General features: G+C 39.7%; 1 protein-coding gene across 1 annotated transcript in view; it reads right to left on the bottom strand.

The window, feature by feature from the left end:
- Window positions 1-16,566, bottom strand: part of KIF5C (kinesin family member 5C) — a 350,079-nt gene that overhangs the window by 155,602 nt on the left and 177,911 nt on the right. Inside the window, exons 12-13 of the mRNA XM_053698287.1 lie at window positions 8,950-9,125; window positions 1,409-1,477 (exon numbers count right to left, since the gene is read on the bottom strand). Of these exons, the coding sequence (XP_053554262.1) occupies window positions 1,409-1,477; window positions 8,950-9,125 (245 nt within the window). The remainder of the gene's footprint in view (window positions 1-1,408; window positions 1,478-8,949; window positions 9,126-16,566) is intronic.

Here is a 16,566-nt window from a genome sequence, read left to right as displayed (position 1 = left end):
TGTCCTCCACTCATTACCTGTATTAATGGCACCTGTTTGAACTTGTTATCTGTATAAAAGACACCTGTCCATAACCTCAAACAGTCACACTCCAAACTCCACTATGGTGAAGACCAAAGAGCTGTCGAAGGACACCAGAAACAAAATTGTAGACCTGCACCAGGCTGGGAAGACTGAATCTGCAATAGGCAAGCAGCTTGGTGTGAAGAAATCAACTGTCGGAGCAATAATTAGAAAATGGAAGACACACAAGACCACTGATAATCTCCCTTGATCTGGGGCTCCACGCAAGATCTCACCCCGTGGGGACAAAATGATTACAAGAACGGTGAGCAAACATCCCAGAACCACACGGGGGACCTAGTGAATGACCTGCAGAGAGCTGGGACCAACGTAACAAAGGCTACCATCAGTAACACACTACGGCGCCAGGGACTCAGATCCTGCAGTGCCAGACGTGTCCCCCTGCTTAAGCCAGTACATGTCTGGGCCCGTCTGAAGTATGCTAGAGAGCATTTGGATGATCCAGAAGCGGATTGGGAGAATGTCATATGGTCAGATGAAGCCAAAGTAGAACTGTTTGGTAGAAACACAACTCATTGTGTTTGGAGGAGAGAGAATGCTGAGTTGCAACCAAAGAACACCATACCTACTGTGAAGCATGGGGGTGGCAACATCATGCTTTGGGGCTGTTTCTCTGCAAAGTGAACAGGACGACTGATCCGTGTACATGAAAGAATGAATGGGGCCATGTATCGTGAGATTTTAAGTGCAAACCTCCTTCCATCAGCAAGGGCATTGAAGATGAAACGAGGCTGGGTCTTTTAGCATGACAATGATCCCAAACACACCACCCGGGCAACAAAGGAGTGGCTTTGTAAGAAGCATTTCAAGGTCCTGGAGTGGCCTAGCCAGTCTCCAGATCTCAATCCCATAGAAAACCTTTGGAGGGAGTTGAAAGTCCATGTTGCCCAACGACAGCCCCAAAACATCACTGCTCTAGAGGAGATCTGCATGCAGGAATGGGCCAACATACCAGCAACAGTGTGTGACAACCTTGTGAAGACTTACAGAAAATGTTTGACCTCTGTCATTGCCAACAAATGATATATAACAAAGTATTGAGATGAACTTTTGATATTGACCAAATACTTATTTTCCACCATAATTTGCAAATAAATTCTTTCCAAATCAGACAATGTGATTGTCTGGATTTGTTTCCCCATTTTGTCTCTCATAGTTGAGGTATACCTTTGATGAAAATTACAGGCCTCTCTCATCTTCTTAAGTGGGAGAACTTGCACAATTGGGGGCTGATTAAATTTGTAGTAGTAATCACAATTCAATCAAAATATATAATAAAAGTATATTTTAAAAAGCAAATGTTAAATCATAATGTTCAGCATACCTCATCCTGATCCAGCATTTGCTGCTTTAATGTTTCTGCCAACTGACTCTGTTGGTTGATTTCATCATCCTGAAGTGAGATACAGAAAATGTAACATTACATTGTTATCCTATATTTGCATAAGTACAAAAATAAATGTAATTGCAGAGCACCATCAAAAGACATTTCTTATTAAGGATTCCGAAAGGTTTATTGCAATTAAGCACCAACCACCATAGCAGTCAACAACGACCCTGGTTAAGAGGATATAATTACAAAATACTGTCTAGTTCAAAGACTTACAAGTGAGTATCCCAGACAATATACTTCATTCTGCTTACGCATTGGAACTTTATGTTAAAATACTCTTACATTGCCACTACACACCATTAAAGCTTTCAGAAATTAGTTCGAAAAATTCCCCAACTTGCTGGAGAAACTGTGGTGAAAGGGGCTCAGATCTACATATATGGTGGAGTTGCCCTGTAGCACAAGTGTATAGGCATGAGTTCTTTACCATATGTAAGGAATTGGGTATAGAGGTTTGTATGTTCCCAGAGATTGGTCTGTTTAATATTTTTCCACCCAAAATACAAAAAACACTAAAAAAGTCTTGCAGTCTTTATTTTTGCCACTATGTAAATTATGATTGTAAGAAATTGGAAAAGACCAGATCTTTCCCCATAAAGTATTTTATAGATAATGGAGAATTATTTGCTGTAATGGAATTCTTGGATTTATAGAAATGTGTAGACTGGCAATCTTGAAAAAAATGTTTTATTTTTTTTTATAAATATTTTTATTGAGGTTTAAAAAAAAAAAAAAAACCATACAATATAGAACACATGTTCTTTCACCAGCATGAAACAATTAAGGTGCATTGACTCCTATATAACAAATAATGAGCCATTAGGCACTAGTAACTTTGTAAGAAATTGCGTCTAGATCATATTTAAACCAATTACAAACCTTGATAGTATAAGAGTAATATTCAAGCATATAGATTATGTAGTGAAACATAACCAACTCACACCTACTGTGCAAATTGCCATTGAAATGTTTTAGTGAAGGAGCTGGTATTATTGGAAGCTCATATTTTTGTTAGAATTGCAACAGATTTCCCAATTCAACAGACGGCCACTCTTGGACCAGCAACCAGGAAAATATAAATATTTGGGAATAGTAATATCAAAATCAGATGGGTAGGGAATATAAATGGAAAGAAGCGCATGCAATGAAATCTCAGTTTTTTAATATTAGTGAATTAGTGGACTATTTCCCACGCTCAATCTTAGCCCTTGCATAGTAGAAATATGGAACAGTAGGGAATGGTAGTATTAAAGTCAAAGGGTTGAAGAGTCTTCAAAGAAATGAAAATATTTTTTTATATTTTTAACCAATATTAATTTATATGAACTTTGAATGAAAATATGCTTCTATGACGAGATATCAAAGTTTCATATTAATTTGGGGAAGTAGTTCTAGGGTTACATTTACCTTATGTTAACAAAGTGAGCCCAGGGGTATGGGGGGGAGGCTATGATATACTAGGTCCAATGAAGCAAGAGTTGTGGGTAATTGGTCTCTACTAGTATAGTAGGGTCAAAACTAGTTGTGAGCTGAGCAGTATACTTAGCGGGCTGTATATTGTTGGACCATATATAAATGTATGATTTATCAAAATGAGATTGGTAGAGAGGTATGTCTATCCAGATATGAATTGACATATAACAGTCTTTGGAGTGATATGAAGTTTTCATAATTACAAAATTTTAAAAATTAGTCTCCCGCATTGGCATGGGCCCAATACCCTGCGGCAGAAGACTTGAAGTTCCAGTACTCTATTAGTTGCAATATATGACCATTATACTTAGACAACTACTATCCAATAGATTCATATCATCTATTATCCTAGTCTTCACGATCTTCCCCCAGTCTCAACCTTACAATATGTCTAAATACCAGATTTATAGGATTTAGGAAGAAAGTTTTTCCAACAATATAAACATAGTTGGTTAGACTACTTACCAGCCCATTGCAACATTAAACAAAGCCCCACAAATGAACAATAAAATGTAGAACTAGCTAAAGCTTGCACAGCAAATCAGACACTCATCAGTTACAACTATGGGATGATGGATGAAATATAATGGCACATATAGAAAGTATGAGGAGCATTTAACATCAATTGTGGTGTATAAATAATTAGGTGATAACCAAAACAAACAATAAAAACCTTCAAGCGTCAGGCTCATTCGCCATCATCACCGTCCACTATAGCCCATGCAAGAGGGATTATGGGTATAGTAGCAGTCCTTGGTAAAAAGAAAAAATAAATAGTAAGAAACAAAGGAGCCTGAATGCTGTAAGAAGGTTTAGCCTATTCCAGTTTTAAGTTGCATCCGCTCAGCAGATTGTCCACCTTTGGGGTCATGGAAAACAATATCTCTCATCTGAGGCTTGTAACACCAATCTAGATGCGTGACTCCCACCGGACCATTGCGGTCAGACACTGAATCTAGCAGCCCAAAAAGAAGTTGCTGATCTTTTCTCTCTTCCATTCTATGGAGTCTTGATATACCATAATGTTGTGATGGGTTTATCTGGGGGAAATCCTCTTCTCCGTTTAGCTTCTTCTGTTCGTAAACAGTTGGCTGTGTTCTGTTCCTTGGAGACAGGTTCCATTCTGCGCGGTAAGGTTCCGCTGCACACACAGCGTAATCCGTTATTACCACATGCCCCACCCCGTCTGGGCTCACCAGTAGATTCTGTAATGGGTCATTAGAGGGTATCCACCACCCTCTCTGATCCCTTACGGGCAACATTCTCGTTGGTAAGGTGGTATAGACATAAGCTCTGGTTGTCTATCAGGCTTCTTGTTTATGTTCGTCTTTTCTGCAGTGAATCGGGTCTCAGTGGCCTCCGTTGCTTCCGTCCACTTGACGTAAGCCTGAGTTGGTTCCCCCATCTGTACTTTGCGCTGTCTAGGTAGTTCTGTGGGACATAATTTGAAGTTAGGGCTAAGATTAACCTATGTTCTATCTCCAACATCTGTTTGTTTAAGATGTCTGTTGGTCTCTTTGCACAGCTAGGCATCAATGGCTTCAGGCCTTCGCTTGGGCAGAAAGATGGCCGCTCCTCATAAGTTCCGGCATAAACCGCCATGGAAAATGTGCGTTTTCTGTCCTTGGCAATGTCCCTCAAACTCTAGGGTAGTTATCTGGACTATTAGCCACAATATTTACAATAATTGAGCTGAACTGAGCGGTCAAAGATAAAGTTAAATGTAAAAGATAGCCGGAGCTATATTAGCTTGCGACCGCTCAGATTCAGAGCTTGCTCCGCCCCCTTGAAATATTTAATTTACACTAATCTCTTTATTCTTCTGATTTTCATAGCTTTCTTTTTCCTTCTTCCCCCCCCCCCCCCAATTATTTTCCTGCTCACCTGAGGAGTTTCTAGACCTAAATTTTAGATATGATAGTAGGGGACAAAAATATAAATTGGATATTACAATACTTTCTGGAATAAAAAGATTTAGAAATGGTGAGTTATACTAAATGGAATATCAATTAAGTATTTAGATAATTAAAATGTTTGATGTCTTCCAAAAATTAGTACATAAGACAACACATTTGAAGTTCATATTAATTATTGTGTGCCATGATACAGATTTTACAGTTGTACACTCTACATTTATTTTATCAAGTCTTTGATAATAATTCAGCTTGATCTGATGTTATACTTATTTCGGTTACACTTATCTCAACCTTGGTTGGACTTGTTTCGCTTTAGGATATTATTTCACTGCGGCATGAAGACCCATGCCTTCTAAGGATTTTGTTTGTGATGTATGAGATTATATATATATATATATATATATATATATATATAAGTCTAGTTCAAAGAAAAGACAGGAACCAAAATTTAGCCAGCTCCAGACTAAAAGATAGATATGCTACCAAATCCACTATATAGTGAAACATGTGGCAATGATTACTAGACCATTCATAGGTTTCTGTAGAGCAGAACCTCAAAAACTATTTTCACTTGGGACTCCTTTTTACATCAACACCATTGATGTAAAACAAACCCCTTGTCAGATGGGTATACATTCTTTTTTTTGTTTTTTATACATCAATATAGAAAGCAAGTGAGGGGGGACCTTCTAGTGGAAATTAGTAAATTATTATAAATCGAGAATGGTTAAACTCACGGTCTTAACTCCATGTACCTTCCATGTAGGCTTCTTACCTGCGTGTGGTTATAAGGAATGAGCATGCACTGTCTGTACATTGCACGCAATGTTCCCTTTAAATGCTTTTAGCAGTGTGCACAAAAAAATTTGGCCTTTTACATTTTTGGCCAAGTGACTAAAAGATCTTTATCTAAACAAAACGTACATTTGAATAACAACCTACTCTTCCTTCCTGCCTAATTGCTTCACTGCTATTGTTTGGTTATTGTAAGAGCCACCTAGCCAATCAATGTACAAGGGACCTCCCTTGCTCTCATGTTTCCATTTGCACAGTACATCATCAAATCTGGAGGGAACCCCCTAAAAAAAAGTGACCAGCTTAGAAGACATGTTAAGATCAAAGGAGAAATAATGAGCTATACAATAAGGGTAGACAAAGTTTAACGCCTTAAAGGACATAAAAGTCAACATTAAATTTTCATGATTCCAATAGGGAATACAATTTTAAGACACTTATTTTTTTCTTCTTTTATGATATTTACTTTGATCTCTTGGTGTCCTTTGCTGAAAACAATGTGCTTATATTTTAAGCAGCAGCAATGTACTACTGGGAACTAGCTGGTGATTGGCGGTCACACACATTTGTCTGTCATTTGCTCACCAGATAGCTCCAAGTAGCACATTGATTCTCTGAAGCAGATTTTAAATATGTGTTTAACCCCTTAAACCAAAATGACATATATACGTCATGCGGACTTTGCCTATCATACCAGACTATCAGACGTATATACACATATCCAAGCTGCAGGAAGCTCCGCAGTCTAATCTGTGAATTAGGGGGTGGGGGTGACAGGCTGGAGGGTAATCTCTACACTAAAGCTAAAATTAACCTTACAAGCTACCTTATTAACCCCTTCACTACCAGGAATAATAAAAGTGTGGTGCACAAAACAAAACAAGGCTCTATTTCTGTTTAGATGGAGTGACTGCAAAAAATGCAAAATATTTGCCGGTATTTTGGGCAAGTTCTTCATTGAAATGATAGTGATATTTTAGATGGAGTTTAATTAATCAGTTTTAATTATGTGCTTTAGGGACATTTAACACAAATTGTAAACTACATGATTGAAAACCTTCATATATAAGAAGAATTTTGCAATGAAAACTGCAGCTTTATTTTGTCAAATGAGCATAGTGTTTTATGTTTAATCTTTTCACTGATTTCCCTGTCCCCCAGAACAAAATACTAACCAATCACAAACTAATATTCAGATATAGCACCAACTCTGTTTGCACATGTGCAGACTGTGGTAACCTGCACCCTTGTATTACCTTAAGGTGATTTAGCATTGATTCAACTTAATTACTATTGCAAAGAATGATTTTCCTATTATGATTGTTGATGCAAAACTGATAATCCACCTTTTAAAAGCATGCAACACCAAAGAAGCTTAGGGAGGGAGGGAAAAGTAAAAAAAGTTCACCTAAATTGCCTAAAAGTATTAACCCAAGCCTCCCTGGGAGAAAGTAAAGCAAACACAATTTTAGATTTATTTTACAGGCTGCAAAATAAATAATGAATGTATATTGCAATAATTTTTCACTTCCAATAATGAAACATTTTATGTGTTGTTGAAATGTCAAGTTTAATGGTCCTTTATTTTTTTTAACGGAGTAATGAAATTCAAAACCCCAGGCTTTGGACACTCATTTTAAAACTCATTTTTTCGTGAGCTAATGGTTTTAAATTTCAGAGAACTTAACAAAGCACAAAATTATAATTAAAAGGTAAAACCTAAGTGGAGACAAGATGCTACTAGAAATTATTAAATAAATAATACATGCAAGCTGAATTTAAAAGTAATCTCACCTTACCTATGTATATGAAATTTCTACCAACAATTATAATTGTAATTTAAGGGTTTAAAATATTTATACAGGAACATATTCATGATCATGCAAACAAGACCTGGACCTAAAGAGACTTAGAAGCAAAATATATTAACAACCGGACTAATTTCTCATTAATACAAGCTAAATGTATAAAAGACTGCTATGACTGGTATCCCCTAAAAAAATATACTGTATATACCGGTATATATATATATGCTTCCGGGTGGTAAATCGCCATAGAACAAGCTACTGAGCTGTTGTTCGTTCCTGGTAGAGCGCTTCTCTCTTTGTATGCAAATTATTATGACCCTGGGGAAGTCTCCCTATGGGTGATGGGGGAAACCAGACGTGGACTCCTTGCCCAGTGTGCTTAGAGGAATGTGGCTGCACCTCACTGACGAGGCCCATAGGAGGCCGAAACGATCGTCTGGGGTTGTCATGTTCCTTGTTCAGAGGAGAATTGCCTGGTATTTCGGGGCTGGACTGACCTTACTTGGCAGGATCAGACTGATATACTTCAGGAAAGTTTTTTTCTGTGAAAAGCACAATGGTCTAAAAGAGGCTGCTTCCGGGTGGTAAATCGCCATAGAACAAGCTACTGAGCTGTTGTTCGTTCCTGGTAGAGCGCTTCTCTCTTTGTATGCAATATATATATATATATATATATATATATACATATATATGAATGATATAATATGATATATAGTTATAGATATATCCCTGATGTCTTTCCCCTTTGTCCCGCTCTCCCTGATATCTGTCCCCTTTGTCTAGGGTGACCATATTGCCGCTTTAAAAAGGGACACATATGAAAAATACATGTCAAGGTTCTTATACAAAACATTTCTTTAAACAGCCCTAACATATGTATTTTTCATGTCTGTCCCTTTTTAAAGCGGCAATATGGTCACCCTACCTTTGTCCCACTTTTACCTGTCTGTCCCCTTTGTCTCACTATCCCTGATGCCTGTCCCCTTTGTCTCACTATCCCTTATGTCTGTACCCTTTGTCCTGATCTCCCTGACGTCTGTCTCCTTTGTCCCGCTCTCCCTGATGTCTGTCCCCTTTGTCCCGCTCTCCCTGATGTCTGTCCCCTTTGTCCCGCTCTCCCTGATGTCTGTCCCCTTTGTCCCTCTTTCTGTACTTCTAACTTAGCATTGCAAAAGATTCAGAAGTGTCATAGTTCTTTTTAATAGTCTTCAGAGATATACCCTTCTCCAGTGTAAGACCACCTAGTTCCCGGTGTATTCACATTTTGTTATTTATGTAATTTATTTATACGGGTCATCTAAATAGGCCATAACAGTATTATTTATTTATTTTAGGTATAGTATGATTTCTGTTTTAAAGTAAACATATGAAAATAAAATAACTTTTTGTTGCTGTTTTTTTTTTTAGTTAAATCATTAACACATACAAAAGCATTAGTTAATTGTTTTAAAAACAAACACGCAAAGCAACAATAAAGAACCTTATCATCCAGCTGTCTGTACAGAGATGTTATGTTGTCATCATATTTCTTCTTCTCCTCTGACGAGATGCTTGCAACAGCTGGTGAAAAGTTATCAATGATGGGAGTGTTGTCACAAGGCTCCAGGGTTTTCTGGTCCTTTGCACTTGTCTGTTCATCTACAGGCACAGCTTCACCTGGGATACAGAAGCGATCACAAGTTCCATAACAATAGAAGTCATTGTCTTCCTATTTGATACATAAGCACTTATGGTTAAAGGGACACTGAACCCAACATTTTTCTTTTGTGATTCAGATAGAGCATGCAATTTTAAGCAACTTTCTAATTTACTCCTATTATCAAATTTTCTTCATTCTCTTAGTATCTTTATTTGAAATGCATGAATGTAAGTTTAGATGCCGGCCCATTTTTGGTGAACACACTGTGTTGTTCTTGCTGATTGGTGGATAAATTCAACCACCAATAAAACATAATTTATGCTTACCTGATAAATTCCTTTCTTCTGTAGTGTGATCAGTCCACGGGTCATCATTACTTCTGGGATATTAACTGCTCCCCTACAGGAAGTGCAAGAGGATTCACCCAGCAGAGCTGCATATAGCTCCTCCCCTCTACGTCACTCCCAGTCATTCGACCAAGGACCAACGAGAAAGGAAAAGCCAAGGGTGAAGTGGTGACTGGAGTATAAATTAAAAAATATTTACCTGCCTTAAAAACAGGGCGGGCCGTGGACTGATCACACTACAGAAGAAAGGAATTTATCAGGTAAGCATAAATTATGTTTTCTTCTGTTAAGTGTGATCAGTCCACGGGTCATCATTACTTCTGGGATACCAATACCAAAGCAAAAGTACACGGATGACGGGAGGGATAGGCAGACTCTTTATACAGAAGGAACCACTGCCTGAAGAACCTTTCTCCCAAAAATAGCCTCCGATGAAGCAAAGGTGTCAAATTTGTAAAATTTGGAAAAAGTATGAAGCGAAGACCAAGTTGCAGCCTTGAAAATCTGTTCAACAGAGGCCTCATTCTTGAAGGCCCAAGTGGAAGCCACAGCTCTAGTAGAATGAGCTGTAATTCTTTCAGGGGGCTGCTGTCCAGCAGTCTCATAAGCTAAACGAATTATGCTACGAAGCCAAAAAGAAAGAGGTAGCGGAAGCTTTTTGACCTCTCCTCTGCCCAGAGTAAATAACAAACAGAGAAGACGTTTGTCGGAATTCCTTAGTTGCCTGCAAGTAAAATTTTAGAGCCCGGACTACATCCAGGTTGTGCAGTAGACGTTCCTTCTTTGAAGAAGGATTTGGGCATAAAGAAGGAACAACAATCTCTTGATTGATATTCCTGTTAGTAACTACCTTAGGTAAGAACCCAGGTTTAGTACGCAGGACTACCTTATCCGAATGAAAAATCAAATAAGGAGAATCACAATGTAAGGCTGATAATTCAGAGACTCTTCGAGCCGAGGAAATAGCCATTAAAAATAGAACTTTCCAAGATAACAACTTTATATCAATGGAATGAAGGGGTTCAAACGGAACGCCCTGTAAAACATTAAGAACAAGGTTTAAACTCCATGGTGGAGCAACAGTTTTAAACACAGGCTTAATCCTGGCCAAAGCCTGACAAAAAGCCTGGACGTCAGGAACTTCTGACAGACGTTTGTGTAACAGAATGGACAGAGCTGAGATCTGTCCCTTTAATGAACTAGCAGAAAAACCCTTTTCTAAACCTTCTTGTAGAAAAGACAATATCCTAGGAATCCTAACCTTACTCCAAGAGTAACCTTTGGATTCACACCAATGTAGGTATTTACGCCATATCTTATGGTAAATCTTTCTGGTAACAGGTTTCCTAGTCTGTATTAAGGTACTAATAACTGACTCAGAAAACCCACGTCTTGATAAAATTAAGCGTTCAATTTCCAAGCAGTCAGCTTCAGAGAAGTTAGATTTTGATGTTTGAAGGGACCCTGTATCAGAAGGTCCTGTTTCAGAGGTAGAGACCAAGGCGGACAGGATGACATGTCCACCAGGTCTGCATACCAAGTCCTGCGTGGCCACGCAGGTGCTATTAGAATCACTGATGCTCTCTCTTGTTTGATTCTGGCTATCAATCGAGGAAGCAACGGGAAGGGTGGAAACACGTAAGCCATCCTGAAGTCCCAAGGTGCTGTCAGAGCATCTATCAGGACTGCTCCTGGATCCCTGGATCTGGACCCGTAACGAGGAAGCTTGGCGTTCTGTCGAGACGCCATGAGATCTATCTCTGGTTTGCCCCAACGTCGAAGTATTTGGGCAAAGACCTCCGGATGAAGTTCCCACTCCCCCGGATGAAAAGTCTGACGACTTAAGAAATCCGCCTCCCAGTTCTCCACTCCCGGGATGTGGATTGCTGACAGGTGGCAAGAGTGAGACTCTGCCCAGCGAATTATCTTTGATACTTCCATCATAGCTAGGGAGCTTCTTGTCCCTCCCTGATGGTTGATGTAAGCTACAGTCGTGATGTTGTCCGACTGAAACCTGATGAACCCCCGAGTTGTCAACTGGGGCCAAGCCAGGAGGGCATTGAGAACTGCTCTCAATTCCAGAATGTTTATTGGCAGGAGACTCTCCTCCTGACTCCATAGTCCCTGAGCCTTCAGGGAATTCCAGACGGCACCCCAACCTAGAAGGCTGGCGTCTGTTGTTACAATTGTCCAGTCTGGTCTGCTGAATGGCATCCCCCTGGACAGGTGTGGCCGAGAAAGCCACCATAGAAGAGAATTTCTGGTCTCTTGATCCAGATTCAGAGAAGGGGATAAGTCTGAGTAATCCCCATTCCACTGACCTAGCATGCACAGTTGCAGTGGTCTGAGGTGTAAGCGTGCAAAGGGTACTATGTCCATTGCCGCTACCATTAAGCCGATTACCTCCATACATTGAGCCACTGACGGGTGTTGAATGGAATGAAGAGTGCGGCAAGCACTTTGAAGTCTTGATAGCCTGTCCTCTGTCAGGTAAATCTTCATTTCTACAGAATCTATAAGAGTCCCCAGGAAGGGAACTCTTGTGAGTGGAACGAGTGAACTTTTCTTTTCGTTCACCTTCCATCCATGTGACCTTAGAAATGCCAGCACTAACTCTGTATGAGATTTGGCAGTTTGAAAGCTTGAAGCTTGTATCAGAATGTCATCTAGGTATGGAGCTACCGAGATTCCCCGCGGTCTTAGTACCGCCAGAAGAGCACCCAGAACCTTTGTGAAGATTCTTGGCGCTGTAGCCAATCCGAATGGAAGAGCCACAAACTGGTAATGCCTGTCTAGGAAGGCAAACCTTAGGTACCGGTAATGATCTTTGTGAATCGGTATGTGCAGGTAAGCATCTTTTAAATCTACAGTGGTCATGTACTGACCCTCTTGGATCATAGGTAAAATTGTCCGAATAGTCTCCATCTTGAACGATGGAACTCTTAGGAATTTGTTTAGGATCTTTAAGTCCAGGATTGGTCTGAAAGTTCCCTCTTTTTTGGGAACCACAAACAGATTTGAGTAAAACCCCTGTCCCTGTTCCGATCGTGGAACTGGATGGATTACTCCCATTAACAAGAGCTCTTGTACGCAGCGTAGAAAAGCCTCTTTCTTTGTCTGGATTGTTGACAATCTTGACAGATGAAATCTCTCTCTTGGAGGAGAGTATTTGAAGTCCAGAAGGTATCCCTGAGATATTATCTCTAGCGCCCAGGGATCCTGAACATCTCTTGCCCAAGCCTGGGCGAAGAGAGAAAGTCTGCCCCCCACTAGATCCGATCCCGGATCGGGGGCCCTCAATTCATGCTGTTTTGGGGGCAGCAGCAGGTTTCCTAGTCTGCTTGCCCTTGTTCCAGGACTGGTTAGGTTTCCAGCCTTGTCTGTAGCGAGCAACAGCTCCTTCCTGTTTTGGTGCAGAGGAAGTTGATGCTGCTCCTGCTTTGAAATTCCGAAAGGAACGAAAACTAGACTGTCTAGTCTTGGCTTTGGCTTTGTCCTGAGGCAGGGCATGGCCTTTACCTCCTGTAATGTCAGCGATAATCTCTTTCAACCCGGGCCCGAATAAGGTCTGCCCTTTGAAAGGTATATTAAGCAATTTAGACTTAGAAGTAACATCAGCTGACCAGGATTTTAGCCACAGCGCCCTGCGTGCCTGAATGGCGAATCCTGAATTCTTCGCCGTAAGTTTAGTAAGATGTACTACGGCCTCCGAAATGAATGAATTAGCTAGTTTAAGGACTCTAAGCCTGTCCGTAATGTCGTCCAGAGTAGCTGAACCAATGTTCTCTTCCAGAGACTCAATCCAGAATGCCGCTGCAGCCGTGATCGGCGCAATGCATGCAAGGGGTTGCAATATAAAACCTTGTTGAACAAACATTTTCTTAAGGTAACCCTCTAACTTTTTATCCATTGGATCTGAAAAAGCACAGCTATCCTCCACCGGGATAGTGGTACGCTTAGCTAAAGTAGAAACTGCTCCCTCCACCTTAGGGACCGTTTGCCATAAGTCCCTTGTGGTGGCGTCTATTGGAAACATTTTTCTAAATATCGGAGGGGGTGAGAACGGCACACCGGGTCTATCCCACTCCTTAGTAACAATTTCAGTAAGTCTCTTAGGTATAGGAAAAACCTCAGTACTCGTCGGTACCGCAAAATATTTATCCAACCTACACATTTTCTCTGGTATTGCAACTGTGTTACAATCATTCAGAGCCGCTAACACCTCCCCTAGTAATACACGGAGGTTTTCCAGTTTAAATTTAAAATTTGAAATATCTGAATCCAGTCTGTTTGGATCAGAACCGTCACCCACAGAATGAAGTTCTCCGTCCTCATGTTCTGCCACCTGTGACGCAGTGTCTGACATGGCCCTAATATTATCAGCGCACTCTGTTCACGCTTACCTTTTAGTTCTGGTAATTTAGCCAAAACTTCAGTCATAACAGTAGCCATATCCTGTAATGTGATTTGTAATGGCCGCCCAGCTGTACTCGGCGCTACAATATCACGCACCTCCCTCTGAGCGGGAGATGTAGGTACTGACACGTGAGGCGAGTTAGTCGGCATAACTCTCCCCTCGTTGTTTGGTGAAATTTGTTCAATTTGTACAGATTGATTTTTATTTAAAGTAGCATCAATACAGTTAGTACATAAATTTCTATTGGGCTCCACTTTGGCATTGCAACAAATGACACAGGTATCATCTTCTGAATCAGACATGTTTAACACACTAGCAAATAAACTTGCAACTTGGAAATACAATTCAAATAGAATAATATTAAAACGTACTGTGCCTTTAAGAAGCACAGAAGATCTATGACAGTTAAAAATTAATAAATTGAAACAGTTATAGCCTCAATCCTTGTAAACAACACAACTTTAGCAAAGGTTTAATCCCATTAGCAAAGATAACAATTTCTGAAAGCAGGAAACAAATTACAGAATAAAAGTTTTTATTTCAGTCAAACTATAATTCTCACAGCTCTGCTGAGAGAAATTACCTCCCTCAAAATAAGTTTTGAAGACCCCTGAGCTCTGTAGAGATGAACCAGATCATGCAGGGAATACAATGAGTTGCTGACTGAAATATTTGATGCATAGTAAAAGCGCCCCTCCCCCACACACACAGCAGTGAGGGAGAACAGAAACTGACAGAAAAAACAGATTTAAGCAACTGCCAAGTGGAAAAATGGTGCCCAAACATTTATTCACTCAGTACCTCAGCAAATGAAAACGATTTTACATTCCAGCAAAAACGTTAAACATAATCTCTAGTTATTAAACAGCTTTATGTCTTTCTTACAGTGTAATTCTAGTGAAGTACCATTCTCCCAGAATACTGAAGTGTAAAGTATACATACATGACATTATATCGGTATGGCAGGATTTTCTCATCAATTCCATTGTCAGAAAATAAAAACTGCTACATACCTCTATGCAGATTCATCTGCTCGCTGTCCCCTGATCTGAAGTTTACCTCACTCCTCAGATGGCCGAGAACAGCAATATGATCTTAACTACTCCGGCTAAAATCATAGCAAAACTCTGGTAGATTCTTCCTCAAACTCTGCCAGAGAGGTAATAACACACTCCGGTGCTATTTTAAAATAACAAACTTTTGATTGAAGATATAAAACTAAGTATAATCACCATAGTCCTCTCACACGACCTATCTAGTTGCTGGGTGCAAGAGAATGACTGGGAGTGACGTAGAGGGGAGGAGCTATATGCAGCTCTGCTGGGTGAATCCTCTTGCACTTCCTGTAGGGGAGCAGTTAATATCCCAGAAGTAATGATGACCCGTGGACTGATCACACTTAACAGAAGAAACAAGTGCTTTCCATGGTCCTGAACCAAAAAAATAGCTTAGATGCCTTCTTTTTCAAATACAGAAAGCAAGAGAACGGAGAAAATTTGATAATAGGAGTAAATTAGAAAGTTGCTTAAAATTGCATGCTCTATCTGAATCATGAAAGAAAAAAATTGGTTTCAATGTCCCTTTCAATAACTTGGACAGGACAGTTACAGTTACTTTTAAGTCTTTCCATAGCCAAATTCCCACACCACTTAGGCTATTTGGAGGAGCCAATTTAGACATTGTCATTTTGTTAGTAAAACTTACATTGTTTTAAAGAATCTTATCCAATCTCCCCTGCTGAAGCCATTTAGGGACTGGTATGTGGTAGGGTTAGATTTGAGAAGTCTGCAGTGCAAACTCACATAAAATCCACACATTTCACAGTTAAACAACAGGAAAATATGGCCAAAGAAAAAAAAAAAAAATGTATACAGCAAAACACTTTATACTGCAATCTCAAAGAAATTTATGGCAAACTGGGAAGTTGGTTTTATATGAAACAAGAGAGTGCCAGACTTTCTCTAAGATTGAAAGGTCTGTGTGTGGTGTTGATTGACTTGTCTGGTGTTAACTGCCTGGGTCTCTAGAGGCTGTGCAGCTGGCAGTGAGTGCTATTGCACACCTAGGGCTGTGCATTTTGCAGGGTCATAGGATGTGTACCCAGTCTAGTTTGAGAGTGCAGTCCATTTCCATGTTTTATATATATATATATATATATATATATATATATATATATATATATATATATATATACACACACACACACACTGTAATTTCAAATGAACAGAAAATGAATATAAAAAAAAACAACATACTGACGATGGAAATAATTGTGGCCCAGAAATTGCAGTGAAAATGTAATAAGGCAGCTATAGAACTTGAAATCACTTTTGGGAGCTATATTCTCGGCAGTCTACATAGCTATCAGAAATCTGTCACCATGGTAATCTGAGTGCACTAATCAAAAATACACACATTGCAGTCTGGATAACCCACTGGGACATGAATAAAAGGACATCTAAACGTATAATAAAGCACGTAGGTTCTTTAAGTGGTAACATATAAAATCAGGGAAGTCCTTAAAAGGTACGTGAAGCCCAAAATATTTTTTCATGATTCAGACAGAGCATGCCATTTTAACTACTTAACAACCAGCGTCGTTCAGCCCTTAAGGGTCAGTGCTGTACCCTGTACAACGCTGCTGCCCTGAGCTTCTCTGCTGCTATCTTGCTAGCAGTAGCAAGATTGCGTTAT

The sequence above is a fragment of the Bombina bombina genome, chromosome 1, assembly GCF_027579735.1.
Source record: "Bombina bombina isolate aBomBom1 chromosome 1, aBomBom1.pri, whole genome shotgun sequence".
Lineage (NCBI taxonomy): Eukaryota > Metazoa > Chordata > Amphibia > Anura > Bombinatoridae > Bombina > Bombina bombina.
This window is presented reverse-complemented; position numbering and strand designations above follow the sequence as displayed.